At 40.3% G+C, this 19,909-nt stretch overlaps 1 protein-coding gene across 2 annotated transcripts in view; it reads left to right on the forward strand.

Annotated features, from left to right (window-relative positions):
- The first annotated feature begins 218 nt into the window (after nucleotides 1-218).
- Nucleotides 219-19,909, forward strand: part of fa2h (fatty acid 2-hydroxylase) — a 40,710-nt gene continuing 21,019 nt past the window's right edge. Inside the window, exon 1 of one of the 2 annotated variants that reach the window (XM_027999058.1) lies at nucleotides 219-633. In XM_027999058.1, the coding sequence (XP_027854859.1) occupies nucleotides 352-633 (282 nt within the window). In that variant the 5' untranslated portion in view covers nucleotides 219-351. The remainder of the gene's footprint in view (nucleotides 634-19,909) is intronic. The other variant, XM_027999066.1, reaches the window with a different exon arrangement.

Consider the following 19,909-nt stretch of genomic DNA (forward strand, 5'->3'; position numbering starts at 1 on the left):
TTACGGAACTTTGTGCTTCCTGGATCATGCTTAAATGTGTTTCATCACTATTAAAATAGGCAATAGTTTAAAACAAATAGCAACAGCATATGTGAGTGAGTTAGGTGTGTAAGGCTGTTCCTACACACGTGTTCGTAATGTTATCCATGACTTAGTTAAACTTAATTTCTTTTTCGTACACGCCTCCAACACCCCGCCTCTTGCGCCTCTTGTCATTTTGAGACTCCGCGTGCGAAGACTCAGTGAACGTCAGGTGTCAGGTCCTCAGAGGAGGTGCCATCAGTTCAATTTTTTCTGTTCTTTCGGACCCTTCACACACACATACACACACGCCCTCACCCCACACTCAGGATGTCTCCGTCCACGTCCCCCCGGTTCTTCACCGAGAGGGAGGTGGCCCGCCACAGCACCAAGGATTCATGCTGGGTGCTGCTGGGGACCAGAGTCTACGACGTAACCGCCTTCCTGCGGATGCACCCGGGCGGCGAAGCTCTGATACGGAGCCGCGCAGGGAAGGACCTCACCCAGGTGATGGAGGGACCCCCGCACCGGCACTCGCCGAATGCCCGGCGTTGGTTGGAGCAGTACTATATCGGGGAGCTGGACCGGGAAAGCGGCGCAGAAGAGGTACAGGTAAAACGCTCGTTAACTGGCCCCACCTGTTGCTTTCATCCTAATCCTCATCTCTGCTACTTGAAACACGAAGAATTCAGCATCTTTAATGGCTTAAAAATCTGTCAAGATTGGGATGCCTGACTTTCAAACAATAAGGTGGAAGTTGTTTTTCCCTACTCATAAGAAAAATTATTTATTTCAGAAAATCTGTTGTCTCCCCCCACCATGTAGCAAACACAGCTTTATTTATTGCTGCTTGGAAGTTTCGAGTGTATTTGACAGGTGACTCCACTCTTTCTGTTCAAATGTCTCTCTAACTTTAACCTGCTCAATGTATGGAGGTGATCAGCCTGTGACCCTGCTCAGGTGTTAAAGTAGCCCATCCTGCTTTAATAGGGTCTTTCAACTTGTCTGTATTGTTGGGTCGGGTGTGTCTGAACTCCCTCTTGACAATACCCCATTGGTGAAACTGGTTTACTCACTGCTGTTCATTACACCTTGGCAGTGTGGGCACATGTGAGGTCCTGCTGGAAAATATGAAAATCTCCATAAAGCTTGTTTAAAGTTTCCTGGTTGGCAACTGCGCTGACTTTGGACTTGATAAAACCTAGAGGAACAAAACAAGCAGATAACATAATTTCCCCAATTATCATGAGCTTTCAGTGGAACCGCTTGGATTGTGCGCCCCTCCTCCTCCAGACACTGAGAAATTGATTTCCAAATCAAATGTAAAATTGACTAAATAGAGGACTTTGTTCTAAAGAGCAACAGGCAAGTTTTTTTTTTCTTCTTACCCCAGGTAAGACGGTTCTGAATTTGTCCCTGAAGTGGCTTAACTAAAACAATACAACAGTTGTAGCCTTATGTCCTGGGAACATTTTTCTATGGTGGCTCTGATTATCTCCCCCTGATAATCAGGTTGTCTTTGCTTCACAGCCCTATTTACACTCCATTTATTCCTGCTCATTGTGCACTTTTTTCCTATCTGTTTTCTCTTCCACTCAAATTTCCAGTATGACTGAAAATGACCCATTGTATTTATTGTGAACACACACAAAAAACACACACATTTCTTGTGTGTGTTTTTTTAGCAATATTCTTTGTTTGTTTGTTTTACTTCCCTTCCAAGATGTCTCTGCTACATCTGTGAAATCAGTGATTTTTAATTTTTTTCCCCCCTCATGATTGTTTTTGTCATTTAATGTCTGTATTTGTAGTCATTTTCATTGAAAACCAAAAGCCATACAGAAAATATGAGCAATTTTGTGAAGGTATTTTACTGTAATGGAAATTGAAATACAAAACACTGCTTGTAGTAGTTTTCCCTCAGATTTTTTCAGCAACCTTCTGATCCAATATCATAATTTAGAAGATGTTTTTTTTTACCTCTTTATTTTGGAGCAGCAGGTCTTGTTCTGTATTTGTGTGCAAAATGTTTTTAATGAGTTGCATTTAATTTAGGATTTGTAAGCAACTGTCATAAAGTTGATTCTCTTGACTTTACTGGGCGTTTTCTGTCGTCCTAACAGAAGAAACTCCCTGCTCTCCTCCTCCTGGACTGTACCGATTGTAGGGGAGGGAATGAAGAAAAGCTCAAGGCAGGTTCAGTGGTTGTGTAATTCCCGTGTGGAGGAGGGGCACGCAGGTGACATGGCGGACCCGTGCGCTTGGTGTTGCGTGGGTGTGGAGGGCCTCGGTGTCAATGAATGATTCAGGCGAGTGAGAAGAAAGGAGAAGAAACTGGTTTGTCTTGTCCCATTAGAGGGGGATTTGAAATGTGGCGGTCGGGGGAGTTTGGTGGAGAAAGTGGAAAGTTTGCTCCTCTTGCTGTGGCATCAACTCAACCAATTTTTGCTTTTAGTATTCCTGTGTGTGTGTGTGTGTGTGTGTGTTAGTCTCTGTGGACAGTTTTGCATAAATCTCTTGGTGAGAGAGTGCATATTTACATGTTTGCCCACTTACTAATCTATCCAGGCTGCATCTAAGGACAGAAAGTTCCACCAAAATAAGAATATCCTCCAGGCTTCAGGTACGACATACAGTACAGACCAAAAGTTTGGACACACCTTTCTAATTAAAATGGGTTTTCTTTATTTTCATCACTATTTATAAGGCAATAAATCCCACTTATTAACCTGACAGGGCACACCTATGAAGTGAAAACCATTTCAGGTGACGACCTCTTGAAGCTCATCAAGAAAATGCAGAGTGTGTACAAAGCAGTAATCACAGCAAAAGGTTGCTACTTTAAAGAAACTAGAATATAAGGGGTATTTTCAGTTGTTTTACACTTTTTTTGTTTAGTGCATATTTCCACATGTGTTATTCATAGTTTTGATGCCTTCAGTGTGAATCTACAATGTCAATAGTCATGAAAATAAAGGAAACTCATTGAATTAAAAAGTGTGTCCAAACTTTTGGTCTGTACTGTATATGGAAATGATTTTTGGCCTGCTCTTGTTTCAGTTAATCAACTTTCAGTTTGTTGGTGAAACAGAGAATGTGTCAAAGTCGCACTGCATGCATTTTCACACCTTCTCACTGTGACTGGGTTGAGACTTTTTTTTCCCGTTTCTGATGTAATTGATTCCATTACTTCAAAAGGTTTTCTGTTTGGAGAGAAGTCAACACTGGGGTCAGTGACTTACACCAGTTTGGGGCATATAGGGAGGCTTTGGCCTAAGTGTCATTCCCCCAATAACCTTGAAATAAAGATGCCATCAATAATCAGGACTACAGAATACGAAATACAACTAATAACCCTTCGTAGTTTTATATTGAACTTACAGATTCAATTGTATTTTAGTTCTGATCAGTTATTGAGCAATCTGGCCAACTAAAAGATAAACCTGAATGACGGCAGACCTTTATCTGCAGACGAGTACGTCACCATCTTTTATCTTTGTACAAGGGATTTGTACTGAAAGGAAGATTCGGAAATGTTCTCAGTTTAGAGTTTGATGCAAATCTAATCTGAGTGATTAATTTGTTTCATTTTCAGTTGGTGTTCATGGTTTATATTTACTATGCAATGGTTTGAACTCTGATTCAAGTATTCTTCAGGTCGGAATGAATATAGAAAAACAACTAAGTATTGCACACTTATTGGTAAAGTTTATTCTACATGCTAAATAATTAAATATTTAAGATGCAGTTTCCTCAACCAGTTTGGATTTTATGGTGGTATTTGTTTCCTATTCTTTCATCCTTCTTTCTTTGTCTGTTAATTCAGGCAACATTCAATCCCACCATTAAATCAGGCTTTTATCATCTTGTCCTTGTAGCCAGTCATGTCTGTCCTTCAGTCCAACCAACCTTTTGTCCATTAGTCCTCTCAACAACCTTTTCATCCATCAGTCTGTCCAACCAACTAAGGCCTCAATCAACTAATCAACCCCTTTATACATTCTGATGTCTAACCAGTCCAGCTTTTATCAATCTTTTTGTGTATTCATTCATCCTATTTAAACTTTATGATTGGGAAAATGATCTTCTCCTTATCCACCCTATTCCTGCATCGGACTGTAGTCTGATTAACTATGACACGTTAGCTTTTTCGGCGTTTGAGACTGTGAATGTAGTCTATTCTATATTTGGCAGGTATATTTCCTAATCTGATGTCTCTTCCTGTTATTCTGATTATGCTAAAATGACATTGCCAACCACGAGTACTTGGTTGTCTCCAAAACAGGATGTTATTAGCAAGACTTCATCCTGTAATAGTGATATACTCAATAAACTAATGTATCGGGTATAAACTAATACCCGATAAACTGAAGTAAGAGTTTATCGGGTGTGGGGAGATAAAAATATTTATAGGTTATTAGTATAAGAAGGGCAGGAAATCATAATATCTTGTAACCTGCTTCTTTTTGGACAAATGTACAATTTCATGCCAGTGGGTATAGTGATTTGTTTTATTTTTTTCTTTTTACTTTGTGTCTGTCCAAAATAAATAATAAAAAAATATATATGTGTATATAGTCTTCCAGGTATGGCAGGTCTACTTGCTCTGCTCATTTTGTCTGATCTGCCAGGAAAATGAGCAGGAAGGACTACATTGTCCTTGAGATTAAACTGTGTCCTCTTTTTACTTCTGTAGTCATTACTGTAGACAAATATTGCGTATAACTGTAAGCCAAAATGTTAATTTATAATCATATCCAATTACTATTTTAAAGTTATATCACCTACATAAGACTGTTGCTTAGATCACTCTGACTGCGTTCCAATGTGGTGGAGCTGAAAAACTGATTCAAAGTGAACTGAAGCATCAATAACCCAGTGGAAAAAATGATTGATAAGATTTGCAGCAATGCATCATCATTGGTCAGATATGGTTTTTATCTTTTACTGCTCCCAGTTTCTGCTTATGGAAGGGCAATAAAGCATGTGCTGGTTTATAGCTGCTTTATGGTTCCACTTTCATGGCAGAAATTCAACTATTTTTCAGCTTGTTCAACAAGAATAAACTGAGGACGCTCACCAGTGAAATACAAATATGTAAGAGTAGTGGATATTTTTAGCTTATTGAAATGTTGACAGTTAGGATAAATGTGATAAATCTAATTTATTATATTGCTGTAAGAATTTAAAAGACCAAAAGGCACAAAGTAGGGCATAAGGGACTACATATCTTTTGCTGGTTGGATTTACAGGTGGTGTCTGACAATAATCACGTTATTTCAGATTGCACAAATAATAAAGAGCAGCTATTTCAAGTTATTGATCAGCCACATCGAGCGTGACTTTAGTTAGTGATTTGCCAAAATTTATAGAGATGGATTCCATAAAGAATATAATCTTCCTTTTGACCTTGGTGGGAGTTAAATATCTACTCTAATAAATGGGAATAGATGGTCTTATTCACCATGTTCTGAGATGTAATAAAAACAAATTGTTGCAGGTGTTTGGAGGAGGGGAAACAAACCAAACGATTAAAAAAATTAAATAAGAAATCAAGTCTGAATAATGAGCTAAAACAGCAAATTTGTTTGAGAAACTTCAAAAACTTTTGCACCAGCTTGTTGTTGGACAATTGTGATTATATAAGTAATTGACTATCGATTATGCTGATGATTAATCTGTCAAAAAATGGCCCATCCAGAAGATTTTGCATTTAACCACTTAGGCCCTTTTTATACAATATTTGAAATGCATTAAAAGATGCAAACCTCCCACCCCACCAAAATAATAAGTTTTTGGAGTTAGAAAATAAGCATTATATTTTATTGTATTGCCTAAAATGCTATAACATAGCCTTCCATTAGTGAATGCTTGGTCATTTGTAGCAAAAGATTCATCTGCAGCTAAAAAAATACTTCCAACATCAACATGTGAAAAGCTCAGTTCTTTCTGCTTAAATGTGTATATTTTGTACAATTCATTACTATTTTAAGTTGTTCATTCAGCAAATGGCCTTTGAGTGTGTACTAATGTTAATGATTGATTTGACTAAGTTAGTTAACAATAATTTTAATCAGTTCATTAAGATGAATTGTTTCCCTGGTTTGCAGACCTAATGTAAGTTTGATAAAGTAACACTTATAAACAACAAATAAGAAACCTTTCCTTATCAGGCTACATGTTGGTACATGGTTAAAGCTGTTGTGAATAATGTGGATGCAGGATCTTGCTGGGTACAGGAGTTGATTACTGATTAAATGTATTTTGCATTTCATTGAAATCAGGTTGCTCCTTTCCTGCTCTGTCATTTAAATGCTCTGGAAACACTTTCAGGAGAAATTGTGATCTGAAATTCTGACCTCTTGGCAGTAAAAGAGAAAATGTGTCATCAGCCTTTCCCCACACTATTTTAAGCAAGCTAGCTTTCAAATCAGAATACAAATTTGTCATTGTTTGTCATTGTCTGGATGAATTGTGTTTTCTTTTTTAGTAGAATGTTTGGCTGACAAAGAGTCAGGGAATCATTAATTACAAGTAGTTTTTAGATTATCTCCATTCTAGTTACAGGATTTGTCTGGTTGGAGACAGAATTGATCTCCTGACCTTTAAGATGTCAGTGTGGATGGTCCAGTTTAAAGCTCAATCTGCTGGAGCAGAACCCTTGTAGCTGCTTGTGTCTATGACTATGTCAACATGTGCATGCATGTGTGTTTAGGAGCAGTTTTGCAATCAAACAGAAGGCTGTTTAGACCCTCAACAGCTTGAACTGGTCAGCGATACATGGCTTCTGTTCAGAACCGGTGCTGGGAACTAGTTAGTCTGAGGGGAAAGTAAAACCACAACTTGATCCAATTTGGAGAAGGAGAGAAGGCGTTTTCCCAAAAACAAAATTTTTATTCCTCAACTTTACTGATCTGAAAGTTTGTTTTGTTACTTAGCTTTATTTAAAACGACAACAGCAATCACCTTAAGAAAATGTTGCTACCTATCAATCTGGGAAGGGTTAGGAGTCCATTTCCAAACAACTTAGTCGACCCGTTTACGTCCTGAAATATTTTTCGGAAAACACTTAAAACGTCTCCACATCTCACCAGGAGCGGAGGTCACAGGCCATTTCAGACTGAACCTCAATATGTTAAATGTTGATGACAAGACGATTACAAAAAGTTTTAAAAAATCTTGCTTGGATAAGTGGAAGGAGAAAGCATCTTATCTCTAATAGGAGTCCTGTAAAAGTTGTATTTGAAGGAATGATAATAATTGTCCTTTGAACAAATGAGACAAAAGATATCTGGGTATAATCTACAGCGCTGGGCACTTTAAAGTCACCAAGTCACTGATCTTTCTTATTTGGCTTCATTTTTGTTTAAAGTAAAATGTTTAATCTTGTTTTTGCACTCTTGAGGGTAGATTAAAAAAAAGAATCTGTTAAAGACCAACATTTTCGCAATATCCAGGTGCACCTTTGTTTGCTCTTTGCTGCTATCTCTGGCTTTATCTGGAATCAAAGCCGCTCTGCCTACCAATATCAGAAATGCTCAAATATCTGACTCATTTTTGTTCCACCTGGAAAGCTTGTCACCATTTCTTTCTCACTATCATCGAGTTAAAATGTAAACAAATCTAAGGGTCAAGGGTCACAATGTAGCCACACGGGTGTGAGCTTGGCAGGATAGTAGGCGCATTGTTGAATTGAACAAATGAATGAAAGAACAATGGGAACGGTATGGAGACCAGCAGAATCTGTTCATGTGGAGTAGAAAAGACGTTGGATAGAGCACTTTGAAGGCTTTCTGAATGTTCAGGGAAACAAACAGTAGGAATACAGCAAAGCTGAATTGGTGCAGTCCAGGGCTGAGCATGATGCCGGGTTCTAATAAGTGTTTGTGGATGGAATGCTGCGGGGCGAGTGGGTCAGGCTGGTGGAGCGCAGGAATGTAGATTTTTTTATTGACATGGCTCGTTCTCCACTCAATGATGGGATTGTCTTCTGTATGAGGGCGCAAGGAAGACGGGGAGGAAGGAACAGACACTTTGGTTAAAAAACCCCCAAAAAACAATCCCGTAAAAAATGGGTCAAAGTTGAACAGATTTAGAATAGTGCTAAATATTACAACATGGAAACAAGGTAGTAGTCAGAAAGAGGCGGATGGTTTTTTTTTAAGAGCATGTGGTTGGGTAAATCTGTGTTCTAGATGAAGACTTGGGTGATCTACAAGCCTCATTATAACCACATGAGTTAGACCACCATCAAGAAAGTCTTACGATATCACCATCATAATACATGTGGACATGTGACAGTGTTTTGCACAGAACACTGTATGAGTGTCGATTAGTCGCTTCATCTGCTGCTGGTACAAACGTTTTAGCCAGCCCACACACTGCTTTATGTTTTCCTTCCAACCTCCTACTAATATTTTCAATGTTTTTTGATCAGGTCTTTGGACCTTGATGGCTGTTTTTCTTGTTTGTTTGTTTTCTGTCCAATTTTTTTATTTTTATTTTTTAAATGACAAGTTAATAATTAAAAGGCCTAAGAAGTATCAGTTATAATAAAGAGACTTTCAATTAGTAGCTCTATGGGAGTCATCTTGTTGGAGCTAATATCCTTTTTTTGTCTGTCAACAATATGGTTTATGGGTTCAGTTAAAAAATGGAAACGATGTGGGTCTTTGTGGGAGGTTGGTGGTAACAAGATGTCTAAATATAGATTTAAAAATAGGTTTTGCTGTCCATGTGTTATAACACAGTTTTTATCCTTCTGATTTTAGTGACATCAGCAAAAAACTATCCAAAAATGATCAAGTACCAGGGGGCAAAGACAAAAGAAGAACTTTAAAGACTTTGATAAATCCTGCAAAACTGTAAATCGAAACCACTTAAAATATAAACTGAAGGGTTTAACTTTGGCTAAAAGTGTTTTTGTAAAGCAAACAATTTGACTTTAAGTTTAATAGCTTTAAAGAATTACACCAATATTTTAAAAACTAGATGATTAATCTCAAACACAGATTATGTATTTTTAACTGTTACTTTTGTCAACATAAATATAATTCATGCTGGCAATTAATCTAACAATGACTATTAATTGAGGCCACAGCGAAGCACAGATTGTCCCAGGTTCTCGGATCCAACTCATGCGTCATCAGTTTTTCCCAACAAACCATTCGGGCGGACTGCCTCTTTTACAACTCCTGAGAGCTGCTTATCACCGTGGTGATGCATTACTTGGGATATTGTTTACCCTTGCTGCTATAGAGACACTGCAATTAGTGCTCAGGTGGAGGCCTCAAGTGGCTCCGCTCATCGCTACGATTACACCTGAAAAGTAGCGAGAGGGCAAGGTTCAGCAGGGAGGAGGGCGGGAGGGAATATATGTGGAGGAGTTTAATAAATGGACTAATACTGATACCAGATGTGACTGTTTGATTTCACTGCAAAATAAATCCAGATGTGATATTTGTTTAAAATTTTATTCAATACTGGTTTTCTGTTGTCCTACTCTTGTAGGTATTTGAGCCTTATGATGTATTGACCTTTTTGAAGCAGACAATGTACAATCAACAAATCATCTCGATCTCAAATTTTTGAGATTTTCATTGAAAAACCTTTTTGTTTTTGTTGGTGTTGCACTTAACTGGTCCTATAATTACACTTGTGTAGTTTTTTTCCCCTTTTGTTTACCATCAAAATACAAAAGCAGCCATAAGATTTTAAAAATGGACAACAAAAACAAGCTACAAATCTTACTGAAACGCTAAATAAACAACTTGATTTCTTAATGTAGTTTTTTACTCTATGGGTTACTTTGAATAGGACAAAAGCTGTATTTTTTTTTTAACACAGGGCTTTTGTGCATTTTGTTGGACAAATGTTTCTGCAAACAAGCAAACAGTTTGGCACACATGCTAAAGTGAAGCAGTCAGCCACACCCAAACGACGAGATCCCACAAAAGGCAGGAGAAACTATTTAGTTATACTCGTCTCTGGAAGACGAGGGCATTGTCTTTTATAACACTTGGCTGTACTGACCCGTCAGGCTGTTGTCATTATCTCTCTGTGTTAGTTATATTCTATTACACACATGCATCAGACTGTATGTGTAGACAGGACAAAGACAACGGTGATGTTTTTACATCCCTAAACTGTCTTCAGTTTAACAGGTTTAACAGTTTTATAGTTGAGATGTGGTCAACTACAACCGCTTTAAAATCATAACAAACCATAACATTTGTTTATGTTAAGGGCTGCAGATGTACTTTAGCAATTTAACTAAGGAGGAGAAATGATTTTGTTTCAAATGAATCATTGGCTGATGGATGACTGTGAAGCCATCCTAAGTGACATTAGTATGAATGCATCAACTTATAAATGACCAATGTTACCTAATTACCAATTTAATCAGGTTACTTTGTACTTTATCATAATTCATTAATGCATATTAAAAAGAATTGGTGCAGAAATATGTTAGTAATATTTGTGTTCTGTTTTATTTTCTTTGTATTGATGCAGAGAACGACAGATTGTGTAAGCATCTTACTGCCCCTTGACAAAAATAATGCAAGTCCTAAGGAATTCTTTGCACTTTAATTTTTCTGCATCTTAATTGTTAAAATTACTTTAAAATGTTAGAAAATTGAGGAAAATGGTTCAATGTCATTTGTTAAACTTTTCAACGTCATGTGAGAATAATAAGGTGAAAAGTCTAATAATTAAAAGAATATGACCTCATAATGGGATGTTTAGTTACCCAGAAAGTTACTCATTAACAAAGAGCCTCTTCCTTAATTTTTTTTTACTATGGTAGAAAACCACTTTAACTTTTTCTTTTTGCCTTTCTGAAACTCAGACATCTGCTCTTCTTCCATTTTTTTTATTGCTAAATATGTATTTCCACAATGCATACAAACTCATCCGCACTAATTTGAGATGCAGCTTACAGTTTATATTTATCTTAGCCCTCTGCATGCAGCTCTAAAACAGGATTCCTCTATAAAGTTCATTAATGATTTATTTTACCTCTACAATGAACCTTGATTTCATCCAGGAGAATGGTAGGTGGATGTCTGGCAGTAATTTCTTCTCTTTAGGAGATGTAACGCTCACAAAGCAAACACACTAAGTGGATTCGCAGTGTGTTTTGTTGCAATTTGGCTCTGTGTGCTTGTGTGTGGTAACGCGACACCTTGTTCGCATGTTCGCTGCTACAGAGCGCCTCTGATTGTTGCACATGCTCAGATCAGGCACATAGAGAGGGGCCACAAAAATATGTGAAATCCTGAGTCCTTGTCACACAGGTTCGACGGGTTCTTTCAGTCTCGGAAAGGCCAGTTTCTTATCTACAAACACTTGTCCATTCTTGTGTCGTCACCCTCACTCTCTTTGCCTTCCATCATTTGTTTTTGGCTGCATCTCCCATCTCTTGTTAAGCAACTCAGACATATATATATATAGTGAACTGAAACCAAACACGAGGGATTATTTTTGAGTTTTGCATGCTAGCTTTGCACAACTTAGGCCTTGTTTGCGTTTGTCATTCATAAATTATGTGCTGTTGGAGAGCTTGACTCAAGATTTTGTTTTTGTTTTTAACAATGGACAACAATGAATGTTTGTCATTATTATTTATAACCGATCTCTGCCTTGTACAGCTGTAAACCATATCACTGTGTGGATACATATATTTGTTATACACAAGTTCAGTTTAAAAGTATGCTTCAGGAAATATGAATTAGCAGGAAAAGTTTGAAAAATAAAATGTCAAACGTAAACATGCAACTCAGAATAAAGACAAATACGGTAAAATAAAGAAGTCTTTATTTGGAACCTTTAGGGTTCCTTTTCTTTCTTAAAAGTGTGGAATTTTATGTCTCTTCATTTTGGATAAGTATGCAAAAATTAAATGTAGAAACCTTTTTAGTTTCCAGACAATATCCATTTATTTATCTAGAAGATGCATGACTGCATGAAATTCAATAGCCTGTCACTGCTGGAGTCACTTAAACCAGTAATTAACGATCACTAATTTGATAATGGCAGCATTTTATTAGATTCTGCAGCTCCATCTATAATATAAACCTGCTATTAATATAGTAATCCACATATTCCATTTAAGCCTTACCTATAAAAAACAGATACAGGATGCATGTCCTCAGACTTGTATAACCTCCATCAGTTAGTTGATTCAGTCAAAACACAAATATGGTAGTCATGCTAGTTTCCCTCAACCGGGAAAGCTGAATTAAAATTATTAGCCAGTTGTTGAAAAGAGACCTCACTAATAACACAACTAAAGGTGATGTGGAAACCAAGAAAAGTTTAAGCAGGCAAGGCCTACAGCAACTCTAACTTTAGTTGGTTGACCTGTTCTGGATTCTGGTTTTCAGTAGGGTTTGCCTGGAAATGGTTTTCCAAAACCCTGAACCGGAAAGCAAACAGAGCTGTGCAGAACCCAATAACAAGCTGCTGAGGTAATTCATTCCTTTGAATCAGGTGTGTCTGAACTGTTAAACATCTAAAGCATACAGACGAGAGTACTCTGGGGATCCAGATTGAGAAATGCACATCAATAGCAGCACCTAAATTTATGGAGTTTAAAGAAAAAGCAGAAAATCTTTGATTATCAACCTCTAATTCTAAAATGTGTTGACTCCCTTAATGAAACATTGAATAGTTTTCGCCCAAGATGTTACTTTGACACGATAAATTATGGTAGAGGAACTTTAATGTTGAGGCGTTTCAGCAATAGAGAGTAAGCGTTGTGGTGCAAAAAGATCAGCATGTGTAGATGTGCGATATGTGTGACTGAAACCAAGCAGTAGAGAAGTTAGTCAGTCATCTGCTGTGTGAGCGTCCATCCTTGACATGTGGCCTGATTTTTCCTCCTGATGCTGATGTCATTGTTAAATTTTATTTGTTGTGGAAGGAAATGACTAAAAACTTAGTGTGTGGCTGTTGTTTTCTTTTTAGTCATTGAGTATTCTTAATTTGTTTAGTAATATGCTTAGTAGTTTACTCTATAGTTGGTTATATCATGAAACTCAAGTCTAAAAATGATATTAAATGATCTTAGGCTGATTTTAAAGTTTAAGCTTCTTAAAGCTTGTTGGTGAAGGTGTTTTTTCTCTTTAGTTGTAAATAAATCAGTTTGGTGACTTGTTCTGTGTTAGTGAGAACCAATCATAAAAAAATACAGCTGTTTCATCATTATAAAACTCTTCAAAGTGGGAACCTTTGTCCTGTTATTTCCACAATGATCTCACGTTGGATACATTCTGCTGTCACACCCAAGTATGAACGTGCAAACATGCTTCTACAGTTGTGTTGTTTGTACACACCTATATTACTTTTATCCAGGTTCTCTAGTCTGATCCTATCATTCTTCAATTTGACCACAGTCTGATGTTAGTTATTATGACTAACATGACTAAGGTCTAAAAATCCTTCACTTGCTGCAATAAATAGGAATAAAGAAACCCTTTTGGACTCATTTAGTATAGAGCTGTCATGTTTATGAACTTCTAGTTTAACAAAATGTCATTGTGTTCAATGATTAACTTTTTAGTTCATTGTCATGCAAGTATATATATTTAACTCCAAGAGTGAGTGACTATTTTAAGACAAATGACTCTCATATTCAGAGAGCACATGAGTTTGACCATAAATGTAGATATGGGGCCATGGTGGATAAACTGTTCAACCTGTTGTTCAAGATCTCATAGAACCACTTTCATCAGCAATAAATCATACCTTGACATCACGGTTTCTATTTTTCTTTCCAGCATTGATTCAGTTCATCAAGGTTTATTGACTTTTGTCTCTGCACACAACAGCATCTCATCAGGTTGACATCTGGACTTTGATAGGAGAATTTCAATACCTTGATTCTTTTGTTTTTGTCATTCTGTTGTAATTTCACCACTGTTGTCCCAGTTTGAGGTGAGCTTGAGCTGCCGGACAAATGGCTTCTCCAATATCAGTGGTGCTGCAGAGGAGTTCATGGTCGACTCAGTGAGTTTAAGGTTCTACGGTCGCAAAATAACCCCACATCATCAGCCCTCCAACAGTGTGCTTTACAGTTTCTGTTAGTTTTTTTTTTTTTTTGCTGATTATTCTGTTTGGTTTTCTCTGCTTTGTGTTCTGGCCAAACATCTCCATGTAGGTTTGAAAAGTCTCTAAGTACCGTAATACAACTTTCTGCTATTGCAAAGTGAAAATCTTTAGATGCAGAGGAACATTTGATGGTGGAATTGAATATTTTATTACGTGCTAAAGTCTAATGACTCTTAAATACTGAGTTATGGTTTATGTTACGTCTTTATCTCTAATGACCTAATGATCTCTAATGAAGGTGTATCTGAGGTTATTTGCCAGACATGGTTTTCTGCAGCTGCAAGGAAAAGAGATGAATTGGTTTGCATTAAACATTAAGACATAACATAACAATGAGGTTAACGTAATCATAAAACAATAGGCAATTTTTCCATCATATCCCTGTTTTTCATATTTTACCCTTAATATTTTTTTTAATGAATTCCTTGAACATTCCTTGGAAAGAAATTGATTGCTAAGAATTTGTTTTCTTTGTTTCAAGAGATTTTGTTAGAAAATCAGATGAGCACAAAAAGGGATTTAAATTTGATAGTTTTCATTTGACCACCTCTGAACACTGGTCAGCAATTCAAAGATTGAAGATGTGACTTTTGATCCGTTTCATGTATCAAAAGGTTTTTTCTGTTCTATCCTTCATGTGAAAAGTAGGACCAAAAAAAGGCCTTCTCAAAATAAAAATTTGTATCTGATAGAAAAAGCATCTCGAATCAAAATATGTGATTGAGAGCAGCTTAGCTTTATTTATTCTGTGTGCAATGAACTTTGAACTAACGTTGCACTGATCAGGCCTTTCCTGGGAAAAAACATTTTCTGGTTTTCTTCTCAGGTCTGACCAGCCAAATTCTAATGACATTAATGAAGCCAAAAACAACAATAAAAACGATTAGCCGGGTGGGAGGGGAAAAAATCTGATTTCTGAAGGATTTGACTTGACAAGAACGGATCAGAGGTCATGAAGGGAAAATTGGTCGATTGGTGCATCCATGCTTCGAACAAGTTCCTCTAAAGTGTGAGCTTGCACAACCCTGACTGTGGGAACAAAATGCATAGTTTCAAAGGTATGGGAGTTGTTGATGTCATTCTTACAACACCATCCTATCTTTATTGAAGTAATAAACTCCCCCAGCCAGACTTGGGTCGATTTGAGCCGCCCTTCCTACCTGCTTTGTAACCAGAGATGTCATGAAAGCTCATTTTGATTTTAACCTGTAAAGTTTTGTCTTTTAAAAATGAGCATTCATAAACATGGTGGTTACTCCTTGTATTTATCATCTCAGATGTTTGGAAAGAGTCAAACTACTTGTGTATATTTACCTGAAGAGCAATTCTGTCACAAAGAAGGCAATGATCTTTGCGTGAGAATATTTTTCTGATTTAAAAAAATGAATAAATCAGGTTTTACAGTGAGGAAACATTCAGTAGTTTCATAACTGTTATACTATTTGATCATAATTAGCCTGACAAACCAACCAAAGCCAGATCTGCTTGAATATCTTGTTCCCAGAAGAAACGACTCTAACCTTGGCCCGTACAGAGTCCTGTGGTCCAACAGGGTCCCTATCTGTGGCAATAAAAAGCTTAGCAATAAAATGTAATGAGGAAATGAGAAAGAAAACATTTTAGAAGTGAAATATTCTTGAAATCTGTTTGGTTCCCACACTAAGCCAAAAAAAATCTAAACTCAGAAACTACAGTAAAACCCATCTGTTCCTAACTGAGTCCTAGATTTAAGCAAATCCAACTTCAAAAGAGCAATTCATCAATCAGCATAACATTATGACCACCTACACAGCACTGTTCTGTATTTAACATTAATCTTGCAGTACAACAGCTTTGGAAACTGAATGGTAGTCTAAAACTGGAGAGGTCTGTTATATCATTGGAGAACTGAACCTCCAATGACACATTGGTTAAATAAGTATTTCACTTACTAATCTGTCCCACTTTATGAAAAGCAGTTTAGGTTTATTTCGTTTTTATAATCTGTGTGCAATATTTTTTTTATTGATGAATAAACGCCAACATAGATCTGCTTAATTCTTTAGGAGATTGGTAGAGATGCAAAAGATAATCCATAAACTTTTTGAAAACATTCTGTTCATTTCTCATAGTTTGATCTAGTGTGTTTTATTTGTTTTATAACGCCTTTTTTAAAATGTTGCTTGTGTGCTAACAAATGTTGCATAAAACTTTAAAGCCTCATAAAGGTGAAGTGGATCATTCCAAGAATATTTTTTCTTTTAATGTTTCTGAACTAGATTTAAACCCAGTTCAAAAATCTAGTTCATTTGATAATTAAACAAATGATAAACCTTTGAGCCAACTCACCACCACACTATTCAGTTATTTTATTACCTGCCTAACTCCCTTGGGTGGCGGCCAAGGGAGGGGACCCTGGCGGTCCGATCCTCGGTTGCAGAAACTGGCTCTTGGGACGTGGAATGTCACCTCTCTGGTGGGGAAGGAGCCGGAGCTAGTGCGTGAGGTCGAGAGGTTCCGGCTAGAAATAGTCGGTCTCGCCTCGACGCATGGCTCTGGTTCTGGAACCAGTCTCCTTGAGAGGGGCTGGACATACTTCCACTCTGGAGTTGCCCAGGGAGAGAGACGTCGGGCAGGAGTGGGCATACTTGTTGCTCCCCATCTCGGCGCCTGTACGTTGGGGTTTACCCCGGTGAACGAGAGGGTAGGATCCCTCCGCCTACGGGTGGGGGGACGGGTTCTGACTGTCGTTTGTGCTTACGGGCCGAACGACAGTTCAGATTACCCACCCTTTTTGGAGTCCTTAGAGGGGGTACTGGAGAGTGCTCCTCCTGGGGACTCCCTTGTTCTGCTGGGGGACTTCAACGCTCACGTGGGCAACGACAGTGAGACCTGGAGGGGCGTGGTTGGGAGGAACGGCCCACCCGACCTGAACTCGAGCGGTGTTCTGTTGCTGGACTTCTGTGCTCGCCATGGATTGTCCATAACGAACACCATGTTCAAGCATAAGGGTGTCCATATGTGCACTTGGCACCAGGACACCCTAGGCCGCAGTTCGATGATCGACTTTGTCATCGTTTCATCGGATCTGCGGCCGTATGTCTTGGACACTCGGGTGAAGAGAGGTGCGGAGCTGTCCACTGACCACTACCTGGTGGTGAGTTGGCTCCGGTGGCGGGGGCGAAAGCCGGTCAGACCTGGCAGGCCCAAAGGTGTTGTGAGGGTCTGCTGGGAACGTCTGGCGGAATCCCCTGTGAGACGGAGCTTTAACTCCCATCTCCGGCAAAACTTCGAACACGTCCCGGGGGAGGTGGGGGACATGGAGTCTGAGTGGACCGTGTTCCGTGCCTCCATTGTCGAGGCGGCCGATCGGAGCTGTGGCCGCAAGGTTGTCGGTGCCTGTCGCGGCGGCAACCCTCGAACCCGTTGGTGGACACCTTCGGTGAGGGATGCCGTCAGGCTGAAGAAGGAGTCCTATCGAGCCTTTTTGGCCTGTGGGACTCCGGAAGCAGCTGATGGGTACCGGCGGGCGAAGCGGCATGCGGCGCGGGCGGTTGCTGAGGCAAAAACTCGGGTGTGGGAGGAGTTTGGAGAGGCCATGGAGAAAGACTTCCGCACGGCTTCGAGGCGATTCTGGTCCACCATCCGGCGTCTCAGGGGAGGGAAGCGGTGCAGCACCAACACTGTTTATAGTGGGGATGGTGTGCTGCTGACCTCTACTCGGGACGTTGTGGGCCGGTGGGCAGAGTACTTCGAAGACCTCCTCAATCCCACCAACATGCCTTCCACTGAGGAAGCGGAGCCTGGGGACTCTGGGTTGGGCTCTCCAATCTCTGGGGGCGAGGTCGCCGAGGTGGTTAAAAAGCTCCTCGGTGGCAAGGCCCCGGGGGTGGATGAGATCCGCCCGGAGTTCCTTAAGGCTCTGGATGTTGTAGGGTTGTGTTGGTTGACGCGACTCTGCAATATCGCATGGACATCGGGGGCAGTTCCCCTGGATTGGCAGACTGGGGTGGTGGTCCCCCTGTTCAAAAAGGGGGACCGGAGGGTGTGCTCCAATTATAGAGGGGTCACACTCTTAAGCCTCCCTGGCAAGGTCTATTCAGGGGTCCTGGAGAGGAGGGTCCGTCGGATAGTCGAACCTCGGATTCAGGAAGAGCAGTGTGGTTTTCGTCCTGGTCGTGGAACACTGGACCAGCTCTACACCCTCAGCAGGGTCCTGGAGGGTGCATGGGAGTTCGCCCAACCAGTCTACATGTGTTTTGTGGACTTGGAGAAGGCGTTCGACCGTGTCCCTCGGGGAGCCCTGTGGGGGGTTCTCCGGGAGTATGGGGTACCGGGCCCTTTGATACGGGCTGTCAGGTCCCTGTATGACCGGTGTCAGAGTCTGGTCCGCATTGCCGGCAGTAAGTCGGGCTCGTTTCCGGTGAGAGTTGGACTCCGCCAGGGCTGCCCTTTGTCACCGATTCTGTTCATCACTTTCATGGACAGAATTTCTAGGCGCAGCCAAGGTGTTGAGGGGATCCGATTTGGTGGCCTCAGGATCTCATCTCTGCTTTTCGCAGACGATGTGGTCCTTTTGGCTTCATCAGATCGTGATCTGCAGCTCTCGCTGGATCGGTTCGCAGCCGAGTGTGAAGCGGCCGGGATGGGGATCAGTGCCTCCAAATCCGAGGCCATGGTCTTGAGCCGGAAAAGGGTAGAGTGCCTTCTCCGGGTCAGGGGGGGTGTCCTGCCCCAAGTGGAGGAGTTTAAGTATCTCGGGATCTTGTTCACGAATGGGGGAAGAAGGGAGCGGGAGATCGACAGGCGGATTGGCGCAGCGTCTGCTGTCAAGCGGGCGCTGTACCGGTCCGTCGTGGTGAAGAGAGAGCTGAGCCAAAAAGCGAAGCTCTCGATTTACCGGTCGATCTACGTTCCCACCCTCATCTATGGTCATGAGCTTTGGGTCATGACCGAAAGAACGAGATCGCGGATACAAGCGGCCGAAATGGGTTTTCTCCGTAGGGTGGCTGGGCTCTCCCTTAGAGATAGGGTGAGAAGCTCAGTCATCCGGGAGGGACTCAGAGTAGAGCCGCTGCTCCTTCACATCGAGAGGAGCCAGTTGAGGTGGCTTGGGCATCTGGTCAGGATGCCTCCTGGACGCCTCCCTGGTGAGGTGTTCCGGGCACGTCCCACCGGGAGGAGGCCCCGGGGAAGACCCAGGACACGCTGGAGGGACTATGTCTCTCGGCTGGCCTGGGAACGCCTCGGGATTCCCCCGGAGGAGCTGGAAGAAGTGGCTGGGGAGAGGGAAGTCTGGGCCTCCCTTCTGAAGCTGCTACCCCCGCGACCCGACCTCGGATAAGCGGAAGAAGATGGATGGATGGATGGATAATTCCACTCCTTTGCTTCCTCTTCTTGTAAATCTGGTGTTGTTAAAAAGTATTTGTCAGATTTCTGCTGGGGTTTCTTTCTTCTACTTGAATGTTTCAGATAAACCTAAAGAATTTTAGGAACAAATGAAAAACAAAGTCACTTTGTCTTAAAAGACACAATGCTTTGAGGAAACAATGGAACAGGGATGTTTGGCCTACAAACACTCCAAGAGCAGATTGAAGAGTCATCCAGGGTGTAAAAATAAAAACAATATTTAAAAAGCGTTAAACACTTTTCATTGTTTTGTTTTTAATTGTTTAATTAAACTGGTGTTCCTATCAGGTTGACACAAACGAAAACATCCATTCAATCCATCTTCTTCGCCCCTCATCCTCCTCTCCCAGTGGAAGCGGACTGTAGTTTCTGTGTTGTGATGGTACCA

This window comes from Xiphophorus couchianus, chromosome 2 (genome assembly GCF_001444195.1).
Source record: "Xiphophorus couchianus chromosome 2, X_couchianus-1.0, whole genome shotgun sequence".
Taxonomy (NCBI): domain Eukaryota; kingdom Metazoa; phylum Chordata; class Actinopteri; order Cyprinodontiformes; family Poeciliidae; genus Xiphophorus; species Xiphophorus couchianus.